Genomic DNA, 16,009 nt, shown 5'->3' with positions numbered 1-16,009 from the left:
CCGCAACGTCACCTCACTTAACCTTACTTTCTTGATATGACAAGGAAAATTTGAGCATTTTTATTGGCTAAGTGTGTAATTTATTTTTATTCTATCTGCCACTATGTCTCAACATATTTAGGTTGTCATCCATTGAATTATCATCTATTTGAGTTCTCTCAAGTAATTTATTTTGGCGAACTCAATTATTTATTTTTATATAGATCATGTTCACATATGTCATTCGATACGAGTACATTTTTTTCTTCTTTTAGTACAAGGCTGTACATGTTAAAGTATTTAAGCATAAAAATTTACATTAAATATACAAATTTTAATATAATATTTCTATATTTGACTATTTAACATAAACTCTAGAGCATAATTATTATTATTTTTTTGGTGAAAAACTCTATAGCATTTTTTTAGACACATGTTATATTAGTACTAGATAGAACTAGAAAAAATTAGCCATAAGCCATAACAATTCAACGTTCAAAACTAAGAAAGGTCAAACTAAACACAAAAAGCCATCATCATCAATTATGATTTTCCAATTATTCACAACTTCTCCCAACCTGTAATCAATGCTCAAACTCACATTTTCCTTCTTCTCAATGGCGAACAAACCGTTTCTCTTCTTCTCCGTTCTCCTTACGTTTCTCGCCGTTGCCGGAGGAGATACCGGCGAAGCCTCCGAACTCGACTACTCCAAACTCTCCGGCATTATTATCCCTGGCTTCGCTTCTACTCAGCTTCGAGCATGGTCTATTCTTGATTGTCCTTACTCTCCTCTCGATTTCAATCCTCTCGATTTGGTTTGGCTCGATACTACAAAAGTACGTCGCTATAATTTTCAACGTCGTTTTGCATTTTCTGTATCATCATGATTGAATCTTACTGCTCTTAGATGCTATTGATGATTTTATTTTTGTTTCAATGATCGATTCTGTTATATGTGCCTGTATGCGGATGAACACGTAGATTTTCTGTTGAAAATAATTTGTGCATATTTATTTGCTCTGTTTGTACATGGTTTTTCTTGCACTGTTAGTTTTTATGCGTCTGAAATAAGCACTTATGGTGAGTTTACGAGTTTCGAAGTTAGTTAGGACTATTGTATATGAGAATTGATTCGTTTTGCAGCTTCTTTCTGCTGTGAATTGTTGGCTTAAGTGCATGTTGTTGGACCCTTACAACCAGACAGATCATCCTGATTGTAAGTCCCGTCCTGATAGCGGTCTTTCTGGAATTACTGAACTCGATCCAGGTTATATAACAGGTGCGGTTTGTATCTCTATTTCATTTGTAAAATGTGTTTCTATCATGTATCTGGCCTAGTGTTTGTTTGATGACATACTTTTTTGAATATTTGTAGGACCTCTTTCGTCTGTATGGAAAGAATGGATTAAGTGGTGTATTGAATTTGGCATAGAAGCTAATGCAATAATTGCTGTTCCTTATGATTGGAGACTGTCACCGTCTATGCTTGAAGAACGGGACCTTTACTTTCATAAGCTTAAGTATGTCTACTACATCTTTGCATCTGCCTCACTTAGTTTGCTGTTGCCTGTCATTGTCTGCTATTATTTGGATGAAATGATTGTTTGTTACAAATTTTATTCAAAAATTGAAATAGGCATTGTAGTGTTTAACAAGATCATCTATCACTTAAGCCACTAGGTTTGGTCTAATGGTGAGGGATTTAGGTAGTATGCATGAGGTCATAGGTTTGATCCCCATTGCCAACATTGTAAACAAAAAAAAAAGATCATCTATCACTTTAGTATATTTATAACTGATGGAACTGGAAATAGTTAATTCTCCATATTCTTTAATGATTAATGAGGGAACAAAGCAGAAGGTTGTAATCATAAAATTTTACTATAACTATGTATGCTTGCTTTGTTTAAATAATCATATTTACAGGGAAAAGGCTAATTCCACTTTTTAGTTTCTAAGACAATATAAAACCTAAATCCAGTCACCAGCCTCTCAATTTGGACAGGAGCAAGTGTTTGAAGGGGAATAGTTCTCACCAGTCCCCACATTCCCTTCCCGTTATAAGTTTTGGAACTCCCATATAAGGGAGTTGTTTCCTTCCCATCACCTTTTTCACAGACACACACACACACACACACACACACACACACACACACACACACAAAAACTCACTAATAATCTGGCACAGTAAATTAGTCAGTCATACAGCCAGCACTTGAGAAATAGAATGTAGTATCTTATGAAACTAAGAGTATTCTTAATGACTTTAATTTCTTCATGATGCATCTTTGTCAACCTCGGTGTTAGGTTATTGTAATAATCCATATTTTTTAGATAAAGGCTAATGGGTCACAAAGGCTTTACAAGAGGAAAACAAATCTCAATCATGTTGACTTCCCAAAACCTCACAATCAATTGCAGTGCTTCAAAATATTATTAGAAATTAAGAAAATAAATCAGAAAACAAGAGCATGGTTAAAACAAAGGGTTACCCAAACCTATAGCTAGGATCTAGGAAGATTTAGTCTATTTCTGAAAAATCCACCCTAATGAAGCTAGGAATAAGATCCCCCCAAAAGCGATGGTATAACAATCCATCTGTACAAAGCATCGTGACACATTTACACATAGACATTTGGGATGCTCTTGTGAGTGTCCAACACTCATACTACACTCCATTCAAGTCACAGGCTATAAATTTTTCTGACATGTTGAGGACACAACTTGGACATGACTCTGGAACTGGAACCTAGCCAACACTTCCATTCTGGGTAGACATGAAAAGGGACATGTCTGGTACAATAAATTCAATTTGTTCTGTTGATAATCATCAACTAGGGGGTGAAATGCCTTAAATAGTTAAATTGATTAGACACTTTTTAGGTTTTTGCTAGTAGATCGAAGGGTTGAAGGTGAAAGGCATAATTCAATAGTTCATCATCTTGTCTTACAATATTTTTTGGTAAAAAGGCAAAGTGTTCAAATAATATATGTACACCAGAATATAGATCCACCTTTCAAAGCCGAGTTAGTTAGTTTTTCTCAAAATATCAGGCAGTTAGGTGAAATTGGTTTGTTAATTGCATTGAGGATATTTACATTTTTCAATTTGTGTTTATTTTTGCAGATTGACATTTGAGACTGCTTTCAAACTTCGAGGTGGCCCCTCTTTAGTTTTTGCCCATTCCTTGGGAAATAATGTTTTTCGTTATTTCTTGGAGTGGTTGAAGCTAGAAATTGCTCCAAAACATTATATCGAATGGTTGGATCAACATATTCATGCCTATTTTGCTGTTGGTATGATTGATTTATATGCATCTGTTACAGTTTAAAGGTATTTCTGATAATTATATATCAATGTGCTGATTTTCCTTCTTTGATTGGTTGTTTTAGCTGCCCCCCTTCTTGGTGCAACTGAAACCGTTGAAGCAACACTTTCTGGATTCACATTTGGTCTTCCAGTATCTGAGGTTACCTTCTAATTTTTGTAACTTTTCTTTTGTTTTGGGTTTTTTTGTCTTCTAATTGGATATCATGCATTCATATAGTAGCTTGATTTCATAGTTGTGCTGCTTGTGCATTGTATCATGCCTTATTGTCAGGAATGATTGAACTGGTACCCTGTTATTCTATCAGCCTACAAATCCAGACGATGGTCAACTCCTAGATAAACATCAAACAGCTATTGGTTAATAGACAGATTGAATTGGATGCATTCCATGTTTAAAATTGCATATGCAGTTTTATTCCCATCTTAATACATGCTTATAATAAATTTTTTAAGGTACCAGGGAACAGCTCGATTGATGTTCAACTCATTTGCTTCGTCATTGTGGATGATGCCTTTTTCCAAGTATTGTAGAACAAGTAATAAATATTTCAAGCATTTTTCTGGAGGAAAGCAAGCAGGTACCCATACATATCACTGTGAAGAGGAGGAGTTTAAATCAAACGTATCTGGATGGCCAACAAAGATAATCAACATTGAAATTCCCTCAACCCGAGGTGAGATTGATGATACTTTTGCATTTGCTAGTGAGCTATCTTGTTATGCTGCTTATGGTGCCCAACTGCCTTTTGTATCTTCTGCTCGCAGGATTTGAAGCATATCCCTCATTTTCAGAAATACCTGAGGCCAACTTGTCTGGAATGGAATGTGGACTACCTACTCAATTATCTTTCTCAGCTCGTGAAATAGCAGATGGCACCTTTTTCAAGGCAATTGAAGATTATGACCCAGACAGCAAGAGGCTCTTGTACCAGTTAGAGAAGTGAGTGTTATCTCAATAATTGTTCATTAAATTTTGATAGAACATTTTGATCATTCTACATGAAATGCCAAATTAGGAGGTTCTTGTGTTATGAAGAAAAATGAACCCTCCATACTCCTCCCCTCCCAAACTCCTCCATTCCTTCCACTTGTTTCTTCCTTTTTATCAAAACCCTCCCCTCCGAATTTGTAAACAAAGCCTTAATAGCTTAAAGACTAAAACATCAAAAGGATTCATTTGATTAAACATATGTTCTCAGTACACTATTGTTCTGAAAAAGAGAAATAAGCAACCAAATTCCTAACAGAAAACAAATATTTAACCCATTAGTTTTAATATGGTTGAAACTATAATCTTTGAAAAGGAACTATAAATAAATAGGGTGGCTTCATTTACCAGGAATTTATGATTATGAGCGATTTTTCCCATGTTATAAAATTTCTACTTTTTATTATTTAGTTTTTATCACATTCTTTACTGCCATGCAACTTTATGTTGTTATATGTGGTTCTATATTGAACTGGCGTGTCTTTGAATACTTTAATATTTCAGATCATATCTTGGTGATCCTGTTCTTAATCCACTTACACCTTGGGACCGGCCACCAATAAGAAATGTCTTTTGCATTTATGGCACTAATTCAAAGACAAAGGTATATTAACATTATTTCTAGTGTCAACCACAACCGCAAATACTAAAGAGTTCCATTTAAATTAAGTTTGGTAATAGATTTATTTATTTTTTCAAAATCTGAAACCCCAAACATGGAATTGGAAGTGTTGAAAGTTGTAAAGTATCTATATTATTCATTTGCACCCCATTCTGTAGTTTATTTTAGTTTAGAACTCTGTCAGTTTTGTTTTAGTTTACCATGTCTGATGTTGCTATTTCAATTTGTTTATTTTTTTTTCCAAAGAAGATGCAAATATTGGGCTTATGTGTATGGGCCACCTGCATACATAAACAATGTGTTTTATTTGGTTTTAGTATGTAATATTTGGTATAGTCCCATCACTTGTACTTGTAAATTTTGTGATTTGCGCATTTTATACACCTCTTCATGTTTATTTGCAAGCCTTTACCTTATTAATTTCCTTCAGTATAGTTAGTTATGTGTAGAAATGTACAATAACGAACCTTTCATATTGTGTGGGAATAATGAAAGATTATTCTGACCTCTCGGAAAATTCAATTATTTTTAAATTATACAGAAGCTTTCAAAACATTCATGCCTGTTTCTCTGTACTAGCCAGTAGCCAGTTATCAATACTTTACATTCTAGAGACTAGAGAGACCTTTTATCGGTGCTATATTCTGGTATTTGCTTCTTTGTGCTTATTGTTGAATTCTGAATACTTTCTAGTGGTATATGCGTGACACTGACTTAGTGGTGCTTTAATAACTTGCATTTCTCATATCTAAATTATTTGAGTTCACAAATAATGCCAACCGTCCAGCTGTTTCTATATTAACTTTTTTTCTTGCTGTTTTTTCAACATTTTATTGTAGACTGTGATTCTTTATTTATCAATCTCTGGGGAGTCTGTTATGAGATATTGTGCTGTTGTGAATGATAATTTTTTCTTCATAACTATCAAAATAGGTTGGTTACTACTTTGCCCCTAGCGGCAAGCCGTACCCTGATAACTGGATCATTACGGATGTCGTTTCCGAGTATGAAGGAACTCTAGTCTCAAGGTAACTGTCATTTAGATGTAATGGCATTTTTTAGTTGTAAACAGAATGAAAATTCTATTACTATCTGTGTATCTCGTTTTTAGTTTGTACTTGAAGGAGCTTGTTTACACAAAGTTACACATATTTGTCTCTTCTGCACTTTATATTTGTCTCTTCTGCACACCTCCTCTTTTCTTCTGCATTTCCAATTTTACTCTATTCTAGTTTTATATCTATGTTTTTGGCCTTTTATTTACCTTTCAAGGGAAAGGGGAAGGTGTATGATGGATTCATAGAGCATCATATAAACTTTAAGAGACGATCATTTTATTTAATTTGATAAGCAAAATTTTTAATACAGGATATACTTCGACCCTTAAACAGTACGTTAAAGTATAACAACTTAACACAAAACTCTACACATTTATCTTGATAGTTGAACTCGTGTGCATAATATTTTGACACTGCTAGCTCTTTATTTACTGTTGTCTTGCATAATATGATGTCTTGTTTGTCACCTCATTAATAAGTGTGAAAATTGAATATATTATTATATTTCAAGTTATGAATAATTTACAATCACTAATGTGTTTATATAGGCTATTCTAACCTAATGGGCTCATGGGCCAAATACAAATTACTAATAGAAGATTACTCCTAATAATAGAATATTTACTATTTATTTACAACACTCCCCCTCAAGCTGGTGAATGAATATTTATCATTCCCAACTTGGAAACAATTCTTTCAAAGTTATTGCCGTTCAGCCCCTTAGTTAGAAGATCTGCAAGGTTGCCTTGGGAAGAGACATATGGAGTGCAAATTAGACCACTATCTAATTTTTCTTTGATGAAGTGTCGGTCAACTTCAATATGTTTGGTCCTATCATGTTGCACTGGATTATGAGCTATGCTAATAGCAGATTTATTATCACAATAGAGTTTCATTGGTTCATCACTCTTTATCCTCAAGTCTTCCAAGATGCTTTTCAGCCATAGTAATTCACATATACCTTGTGCCATTGCCCTGAACTCTGCTTCAGCACTAGATCTGGATACCACACTTTGTTTTTTACTCTTCCAAGTCACAAGATTTCCACCTAAAAAAGTGCAATATCCTGTAGTTGATCTCCTATCCACAATTGACCCTGCATAGTCAGCATCAGTATATGCTTCAAGTCCCACACTTCCATTTCGTTCGAACAAAATTCCTCTACCTGGAGTTCCTTTCAAATATTGAACAATTCGGAGTGCAGCTTGTAGATGAATCTCCTTTGGTTGATGCATGAATTGGCTGACCAAGCTTACAGCAAAAGCAACATCAGGTCTAGTATGTGATAAATATATTAGTTTGCCGACCAATCTTTGATACCTTTCCTTATTAACCGCAACATCTTCTTCTGCATTCCCCAACTTTATATTTGGATCAATTGGTGTACATGCAGGCTTGCATGCTGTCTTGCCAGTCTCTTGCAAAAGGTCGGTAATGTATTTTTGTTGGGATATGAAAATTCCTTTCTTAGAGTGAGCCACTTCTATTCCCAAAAAATACTTCAATTTTCCCAAGGTCTTAATCTCAAATTCCTTGGCTAAGTGTTGACTTAACATTTGCTGCTCCTCTTCATTATCGCCTGTTACGATAATGTCGTCCACATACACCAATAACACTGTGACTCCCCCTGACTTAGAGTGTTTAACAAATAAAGTATGGTCTCTTTTCTTGTGTATACTAAACTCTTCCCATATCTCACATCAACACCAACATTTTCATCTTTCTCAGAATCAATTTCAGTCTCAACATTGTCAACTTTAGTTTCAATATTTTCAAGATCAATTTCAGTCTCAACATTGTCACCTCTAGTTTCAGCCTCAACTTCTGGCCCGAAATTAAGGTCAGGGAGTATAAGAGACTCATCTTCCTTACTTGTGCTCTCCCCCTGAAGATGAGTTTGAATGAAGTAACTTTCATGTTCATGGAAGGTGACATCTCGGGAGACAAAGAATTTATGAGACGGTGGATGATAACATTTGTAACCCTTTTGGGTGGAAGAATACCCTATAAAGACACACTTTAAGGCTCTAGGATCAAGTTTCCCTCTACCATCACTATGGATATGGACGAACGACTTACACCCAAATATTCTAGGAATGAGATTACAAGAGGTGGACACATCAGGATAAAATGAGGATAGAACCTCCATAGGAGTTTTAGAGGCAAGGACACTAGAAGGTAAACGATTTATGAGATACGATGCGGTTAAAACCGCCTCTCCCCAATACTTCTTGGGAACCTTATTTTGGAATAATATAGCACGTGTTTGATCTAACAAATGCCTGTTTTTTCTCTCAGCAATACCCATTTCTAAGATGGTATCAGAGCCTCTCCAAGATCCGTTGGGCCACCCGATATCGGGCCACCTACCATTTATATCCGCGTACCAAGCCCAATAGCGCTGGACGCGAGGGGGTGTGTTAAGAAGTCCCACATCGGTTGAGAGATGGCCTGACTAAGTGTTTATAAACTAGAGGCAATCCTCACCTTACAAGCCGGTTTTGTGAGGATGAGTTAGGCCCAATATAAAATTTGACATGGTATCAGAGCCTATCCTAGATCTATTGTTGGGCTTCCCGCATCGTCCACGCTTCAGGCCCATTGGGCCTGAGCGTGAGGGGGTGTGTTGGATATTCCGCCTTCATTGCGGTCCACCCCCATCTGCCTAATTGCGGCATTTGGGTTGCCTTCATTGCAGCCTCCAACACCTTCATTGTGTTGGGTGTGAAGGGGTGGATTTAGTCCCACATTGCTAAGAGATATGGCCTGTGTAGCGTTTATATAGCTTAGGCAACCCTCACCTTACAAGCCGGTTTTGTGAGGATGAGTTAGGCCCAATATAAAATCTGACAATAAGTCATATTTTTCTTCTCAAGATATTGACTACAATCACCTAGGTCATTGCCGTGCCATTTCATCATAGCCAATTCTTTTCTATCAGTCACCATCCTTTTTTGTTGGGTTTGCGGGTAGGGTAATTGTTGGTTAAAACATCTGGCGTTAATTTTGCAAAATTATTCCGAACTTTTTATTAAGAAGTATTATGTATAGTTGGGAAGTGGTTCTACTATTACAGTTTTTATTTGACATTTTCTGGATATTCTACTTAAACTAGTCTTAACTGTCAGGTCAGGGAATCTGGTTGAAGGGAACCCTGGAGCTATAAGTGGTGATGAGACGGTAAATTTAAATTATTTTCCTTTACTTTTTTTTATGATATATCGATCACCCCAATTGGATTAGAATAAAATCAACCCTTTGCAGGTTCCATACAATTCCCTTTCCTGGTGCAAAAATTGGCTGGGACCAAAGGTGAACATCACAAGAGCTCCTCAGGTATTCTTCTCCAGATGTGCCAATGTTTTCTTTTTTCTTTCTTTTTAAAAAAAAAAAATTATTTTCACCTCTTCTGTTCCCAGTGTATTTGATATTAAGTTCAATTGATCTGCAAATGTGTTAAGGAATAGTTGGTCAGGGCATAATTTTTTTTATTGATGTTGCATGTCCTGATCTGTCTTAGTCTGAGATAGATGGGTGTGTGAACGTCAGTTCTAAGCCCATAAGAAGTGTTTTACAATTCATTATGTCTATTGTGGATTAATGTGGTGGTGTTGTTACTTTTCTTCCTTAAAACCGACTTTATTTTTTATTTTTTCAATGTGTGTGGCACTGCTCTAGGCTCTAGTACCATGAGGCAAAACCATGTTAGTTCTTCATTATGATATGTCATATGTGTAAAAGGTCATTGAAATTGTTATGTGTACACTCAGTCATTTTATTAAGTATCTTATGTAACAATTTCCTTCAACAAACATCTCAAAGGGGAAACTGTCAAATTTAAGATAAATTTTGATTTTAATACAAATAAATCTTATCTTTTCAAGTTTGATATTTCTTATCATGCCTTTATATTTTTTCTTGTCTTAAGTTGGTTTTATTTGCATTCATACTATTAGCTGTATGCCAATTTTGAAATATTATCTTTATTTTAACTTTTCAGCCAGAGCACGATGGCTCAGATGTACAGATTGATTTGAATGTGGAACATCACTATGAAGAAGATATTGTTCCAAACATGACTAGACTTCCTAGGGTTAAGTACATAACATATTATGAAGATTCCGAAAGCCTTCCAGGAATGAGGACAGCAGTTTGGGAGCTTGATAAAGGTGCATGCATGACTTGTCCCTAGTTGTCTTGGACTAACTAATGATTTAATTTATGACTAAAATAAGGCTAACTAGATATGATGGCTACATAGATAATGTTAATTGAATGTATACACATCTTGTCAATTTTTGACATATCTAGAAGTCAATGCTCAAAAAATTTACGACTGCTTAAATAACTCATTCAATAGCAAAGGAAAACATGGTGTTTGGTTGGGGGGAAAAAGAGAGGAGAAGAAGGAAGAAATAATTTTGAAATTGCTTGTTTGGTTCAATTTGTTGAGGAGAGGAAAGTGGAGCAAATTTCCTCCTCACTCAATTTTGGACCCTCCTCCAATATTGGGGAGATTTGGAGGGTAGAGAAGACGAGTTTTTAAAATTTAGGCTAAATTACACATTTGGTTCCTTAAGTTATTATTTGGTCCTTTAAGTTTTATTTCGTTTCATTTTGGTCCCTCAAATCACCCCTTAAGTCACAAACATCAGGTACCTTGGACCCTTTTTTTTGTTCCATTTTAGTCTCTCTAGTTACAAACGTTAGACACTCTGATAGAACTCCAGAATTTCAATAAAGGAAACTATATTATTTATGGAAATGTGATGAGCCAAGCTCTACAATGATGAAAGATAGGAAAGAAATGCATAGACTAAACCAGAGTTGCAGAGAACTCCTACCAGAGCACTGGTGCTCCTAGACCAGAGAGATATCTTTCTTAAACACTCTTATCAACTTTCTGAATGCTCTCACTCACCCCTTTCTTCTCTCTTTTATAACTGATATCTTCCCCACTAACTCCCATAAAATGCCACTAACTTCCATAAAATGGCAATAGCTCTTCTTCTCCCCCATTCTAATTAATTCTAGAAAGAGTGCTCTTGTAAAGTGGGCCCGATAATTGGGCCAGCTAACACACTAGATCTTGGTGTTCTATCACACTTTGATCTTTTTTTGTCACTTTTTCTATTTTAGTCAGTCAAGTGTTTCCTACATGGCATTGCGTTTTGGTGAATAGGCATCTGACTCGACAAGAAGAAGGAATCATAGGAAACATTTGACGGATTCAAACAGAAAACTGACAGAAAGGACCAAAGTGTCTAACATTTATAACTTAAGGGACCAAAATGGAACGAAAAAAATTTAAGGGACCAAAGTGAATCTTAAAAATAATTTAAGAACCCAAAGTGTAATTTAAGCTAAATATTAAACTGATGAGATTTTAGTTAGATGTTATGCACTAACCCAAGAAAAGTTTATTCTATGTGTCACTAACTATCGGTGTCTTAATAAACTATAAATTTGTATTGCTATTATTTTTTATGGATGAGCAGGAATTATGATATGTCAGAACGTCCAAGTATCATATACTATAAAATTTACATACAAGTAAATTGACACTATATTCTTTTAGCAAATCACAGGAACATTGTTAGATCATCGGTGCTAATGAGGGAATTATGGCTTGAGATGTGGCGTGATATACATCCTGACGCAAAATCAGAATTTGTGACAAAAGGTATTTCATACTATATTTATAAACAAGTTTCTACAATTTAGCTGATAATCGCCAATTATTATGCCATTACAGCTAAGCGTGGACCTTTAAGAGACGAGGACTGCTATTGGGATTATGGGAAAGCTCGCTGTGCATGGCCAGATTATTGTGAATATAGGTTATTTTCTTTCTCTTCATTTAAGGCCTAAGTTATTTTTCAGCAGGATTATAATTCCAGGCACAAAATGGGTAATGGTTGAATTAGCTGAATTAACCAGAAGTCCATGACTCCAAAATTTGTTATTCTTTTTTTTTTTTTATAAATATTTCATTTTATAGAGATAAAAAAGCTTGTCAATAGATTCACATTAAAAGAGGAAATCTTTTTAATTTAACTAAAACAAATGTAAACGTCCCTCAGCCGACTTGAGGATTAGTTTCATAGTGGGTTCGAAGAACCTAAGTCGTGGGGATACCTTGGAGTGTCTATTGGGGGTTAAAGACCCAAATTCCGGTGGGTCAGCAGCAAAAAAAGCAATGGTAAATGAGTATAGACATTAGAGTTTGCTACCTCTGCGTATTTGAGTCCAACTGTCCAAGTATACAGCTATTTCTTAAATGTGAGGGTGTTAAGAGTCCCACATTGGATGAAAGATGGTCTAGAAATATGTTTGGAAGTGAGGGCAATCCTCACCTTATAAGCCGGGTTTTGTAAGGTTGAGTTAAGTCCAATATAAAGATGTAAGAGCGGGTATGGGTACAACTACAAGACTTCCTAAGTTGAAATTCACTGTAACCTATCTTATCCTGGCTTACATGTTTTTCCATTTAACTATTTTAATATGTCAAATGTATCATAATGCAGGTATGTTTTTGGTGATGTTCACTTGGGACAAAGCTGCAGGTTGAGATATACTGCAGCTGAACTGTTGTTGCATTATTTGTAAATAAGAAGGTACTTTATTTCATGTTCTGTAAGCATGTTTTGTTTGTCTCTTTTTCTTTTTGGCTTGAACATACACTGCTATACCGAGGGCAAGCCTTGGTACAACAGTATGTTTGATGCGTTGTGATTTGAAGGTCACAGGTTCTAATCTTAGAAACATTCCCCCCCGCTTGCGGGGGAAAGACTGTATATATTTACCCTCCAGACTCCACCTGTTGTGAGCCTCGTACAATTGGCTGCCCTATGCACTGGTATATGATTTTAAATAGAATTTTGAACAGGTTAGCCTTAAAAGTATGACATTTGTGAATTGCTCTGTTGTCGTGACTCGTGACTATTAGATTTGCTCAGTCCATGGCCTTAATTGCTTCAATTATTTGGTCTTTGGCGACGGTTCCCTCCTTCTAGGCCATTCTCTTGACTAATCTTAATTGCTGTCGTTACCAATATGCTTGAATCATAGATTTGACGTGCATAAATGCATGTTTAGCTTTTACATTTAGATTTAAGATATATGCTGAGCTGGCTAGAAAGCTGGAAGTTTAAGAGTGTGTTATTTTTCTGTTAATAATTCACAGCTTGTATTAGCATAATATATTCGATAGCAAAAAAGCACTCTACCCAGTATGGTTTAGTTGTTCATTCAGATAAATTCAGTTTCCTAATTCAATTCCTTTATTCAGATACTTTATCTCTTCTTGTTCTCACTTCATACATTTTACACACCTGAAGTAAACTTGCTCAATTTGAAGTTAGAAAATTTATTTGACCACAAACTCAGAATCTAAGACAGAATGCACATTAAACTGCTGAGTGCAAGGCAAAAAAACAGAGATAAAAAATGTAGTTGGTCAAAGTTTACAACTCTATATATGGTATATGGGTATATGCAATAAGTTTCCTACTAAATAATAATAATAAGACCGGTAACGATAAAATGAAATTTTCTTTATGGCTTCACATTATGAAGGAGAGTATTTCAGTAAATGGTAATATACTCCCTCCGTGACACTTTATAAGCAAGAATGCATTTTTTAGGTTCATTGGATATTTAATGTATTTGGTCTATATTATGGATCCGATACATTAAATATACAATTAACCTAGAAAGTGCATTTTTGCTTATAAAGTGTCACGGAGGGAGTAATATACATTGCTCTCAAGAATGACAATAATCATGCTTTCTTTTCCTCTCGAACATTTCATGGCTACTGTCGCACAGTCATGTATTATAATTGTAATATCAATTTATATATAGACTAGTGGTGCCTTTTTATCTCTGGTTTTACTGTTATGACAAGATTTCTGTTTTTCTTTGTCAGAATCTCAGATGCTGGTGGGATCATGTTGTTCTCCTGGTTGACACGCTACACTTGAATATCAGAATTCATCCTCTGAATAACTGATTTTTGGAATTTGGTCATTCTTCTGCACCTAGACTTGCTACGCCACTGTTTTCTGGCAAATTCTTTGCTTGCTTGTTTGGAACTTTGTCCCAACTTCATAGCTCCTTCTTTATCCACTTCACAAGTTGTACATTATATCTCAGGGCAGAACTTAGTCAATGTAGTATTCTACTGTTCCTGGCCGCATGCATGAGGCATCTCCCACTGATATATTACTGGAGGCATCTGGTATTCGTCATCATATACTTGACAGAACAAAATTCAGGTTATTTTACCTTCTATTTGTTGAAACTTGAAATACTATGATTTATACTACTATTAAGGTAGGTGCAACTATTTACTGCTAGTTACTTGAGTAACCAGCTCCCACTTTGCCATCTCGAGAAAATAACAAGCCAGATTTTGGTGGATGTGTACATCATCATTATTTGTCAATTGGTTGACGATGTTCTTGATTTAGGAAACATACAAGAAATAGTATATGTATAATCCATTGTTAGAAAAAGTTAATATTGGAAACGAGGGTACATAGAGAATATAGAAGATAATAGTGAAGCTGAGAAAATCTTTGCTATCTGTTTTTCGTAGGAGTTTTTTACCTATATGTTATTTGCCATTGTTTACTATCTTTCTTCATAATTTAGATTTTTAACACAGACATATGCAGGAACTTATGCCCTGTCAAAGATGTTAGATGTATAATTCGAAAACCGATAATCATGTCTTGAATCGTTTTCTTTGATGCCGTAAGTCCCTTCCCAGAGAAAGGAAAAACAATTTTGCAGTGTTATGATATACATGTTTTGTGTTTTGTGTTTAAGATTCTTTTTTCATATCTGCTGACTTTTGGGCTTATGGTCTACCATATCTTTTTTGTTTCCCTTCAACATGGGAATGAAATGTATCTCTAAAAATGTGACTATAGTGGACACTTAACTGAGGCCTGGGTGGTATCTGATGTGGCTAGTCATGACATGTTTTTCAGGTGGCATTTAGCATGGGGAAGTGAACAAATTTCCCACCATGGTGAAGTTGTTTTTTCACCCTTAGATCAAATGAACCACAAAGTCCAATCATAGGCTTTCAACACTAGATTTTTTTCTTCAACACTATCTTATACTACCATTCTCCTCAGCTTTTTTTTACTATCTTCCATCATCATCTCCTCCATTTGGTTCAGTTATATTTCAAAATAAGCTAAAATCAAAATTAAAAGGGAAATTAAAAATAATTACCTATTTGTGAGATTGAAGATAAAAATTGAATAAATTAGAAGAGTGAGGATGTCATTTGTCTCTATTTGACCAAGATAACCCATTATTCTTTAAAGTGAAAGTACCTATTCTTCGTAAAAAAAATTATCTGTACATTTTTCATATCTTTGAAATTGTTTCCATTTGACATATACATGTTCCATTGAAATGTCTTGAGAAAAGGTATTTGAGGAGTGTTTTTTGAGATATGGAGTTTGGAGATTGATACTGTACATTTCTTTTGTTGGAAAAAAGTTACTTTATGGAGTTTTTAGATCTAGAAACTGATGGTTTTTTGCTGGAAAAAATCTAATACTAGTTACAACAATGGAGTACTTTTCTGATCTAGAATCTAACAACAATATCTATGGAGAAGAATGGTGGTGAGAGATAATGAGAGAGAAAAATCTGGTGTTGAGAGACTATGATTAAATTGTGCACTTCATTTAATCTAAGGGTAAAAAAACAACTTCACCATGGTGGGAAACTTTAGCACTTCCCCATGCTAAATGCCACCAACGTGATAACAGGTGGTTCCAGAGACCAAGGAGAAAAATATTGCCCTCCTTTCATAATAATGTTTTAAAAGCAGTGTTTTAAAAACCGGACCGGTCATCGAACCGGCGAGAGCACTGGTTCACTGGTTCATTAGTCGAACCACTAGGTTACTGGTCGAACCGCATGACAAACCGGATTAAACCGGATTAAACCAGTGAAATGAACCGGTCTCTATAATAATACTATATAGTTATTAAACCGAT

The 16,009-nt window shown here is 35.3% G+C and overlaps 1 protein-coding gene across 2 annotated transcripts; it reads left to right on the top strand.

Annotated features, from left to right (window-relative positions):
* Positions 1 to 411: 411 nt before the first annotated feature.
* LOC123889000 (phospholipid--sterol O-acyltransferase) lies at positions 412 to 14,665 on the top strand. Of its 2 annotated transcripts, XM_045938172.1 has the most exons (16): positions 412 to 818; positions 1,126 to 1,261; positions 1,358 to 1,502; positions 3,110 to 3,279; positions 3,376 to 3,452; positions 3,774 to 3,987; positions 4,079 to 4,253; positions 4,806 to 4,905; positions 5,857 to 5,951; positions 9,110 to 9,161; positions 9,246 to 9,317; positions 9,982 to 10,150; positions 11,560 to 11,664; positions 11,737 to 11,821; positions 12,509 to 12,598; positions 13,912 to 14,665. In XM_045938172.1, exons 1-15 carry the CDS (start codon positions 567 to 569, stop codon positions 12,588 to 12,590), a joined length of 1,929 nt encoding a protein of 642 aa, XP_045794128.1. In that variant the 5' UTR covers positions 412 to 566; the 3' UTR covers positions 12,591 to 12,598; positions 13,912 to 14,665. The 2 variants fall into 2 exon arrangements, with proteins under 2 accessions (XP_045794128.1, XP_045794129.1); XM_045938173.1 differs by lacking the exons at positions 11,737 to 11,821; positions 12,509 to 12,598; positions 13,912 to 14,665 and having other exon boundaries at positions 11,570 to 11,640.
* The last annotated feature ends 1,344 nt before the right edge of the window (positions 14,666 to 16,009 follow it).

The sequence above is a fragment of the Trifolium pratense genome, linkage group LG6 (assembly GCF_020283565.1).
Source record: "Trifolium pratense cultivar HEN17-A07 linkage group LG6, ARS_RC_1.1, whole genome shotgun sequence".
In the NCBI taxonomy this organism is placed as follows: Eukaryota; Viridiplantae; Streptophyta; class Magnoliopsida; order Fabales; family Fabaceae; genus Trifolium; species Trifolium pratense.
This window is presented reverse-complemented; position numbering and strand designations above follow the sequence as displayed.

Excerpts from the sequence above, each read along its gene's own strand:
- LOC123889000 (XM_045938172.1), top strand. The coding sequence starts at position 567 with ATGCTCAAACTCACATTTTCCTTCTTCTCAATGGCGAACAAACCGTTT. Across the intron at positions 3,988-4,078 it reads TGAAATTCCCTCAACCCGAG|GATTTGAAGCATATCCCTCA; the intron begins GTGAGATTGATG and ends TTCTGCTCGCAG. Across the intron at positions 4,906-5,856 it reads GCACTAATTCAAAGACAAAG|GTTGGTTACTACTTTGCCCC; the intron begins GTATATTAACAT and ends CTATCAAAATAG.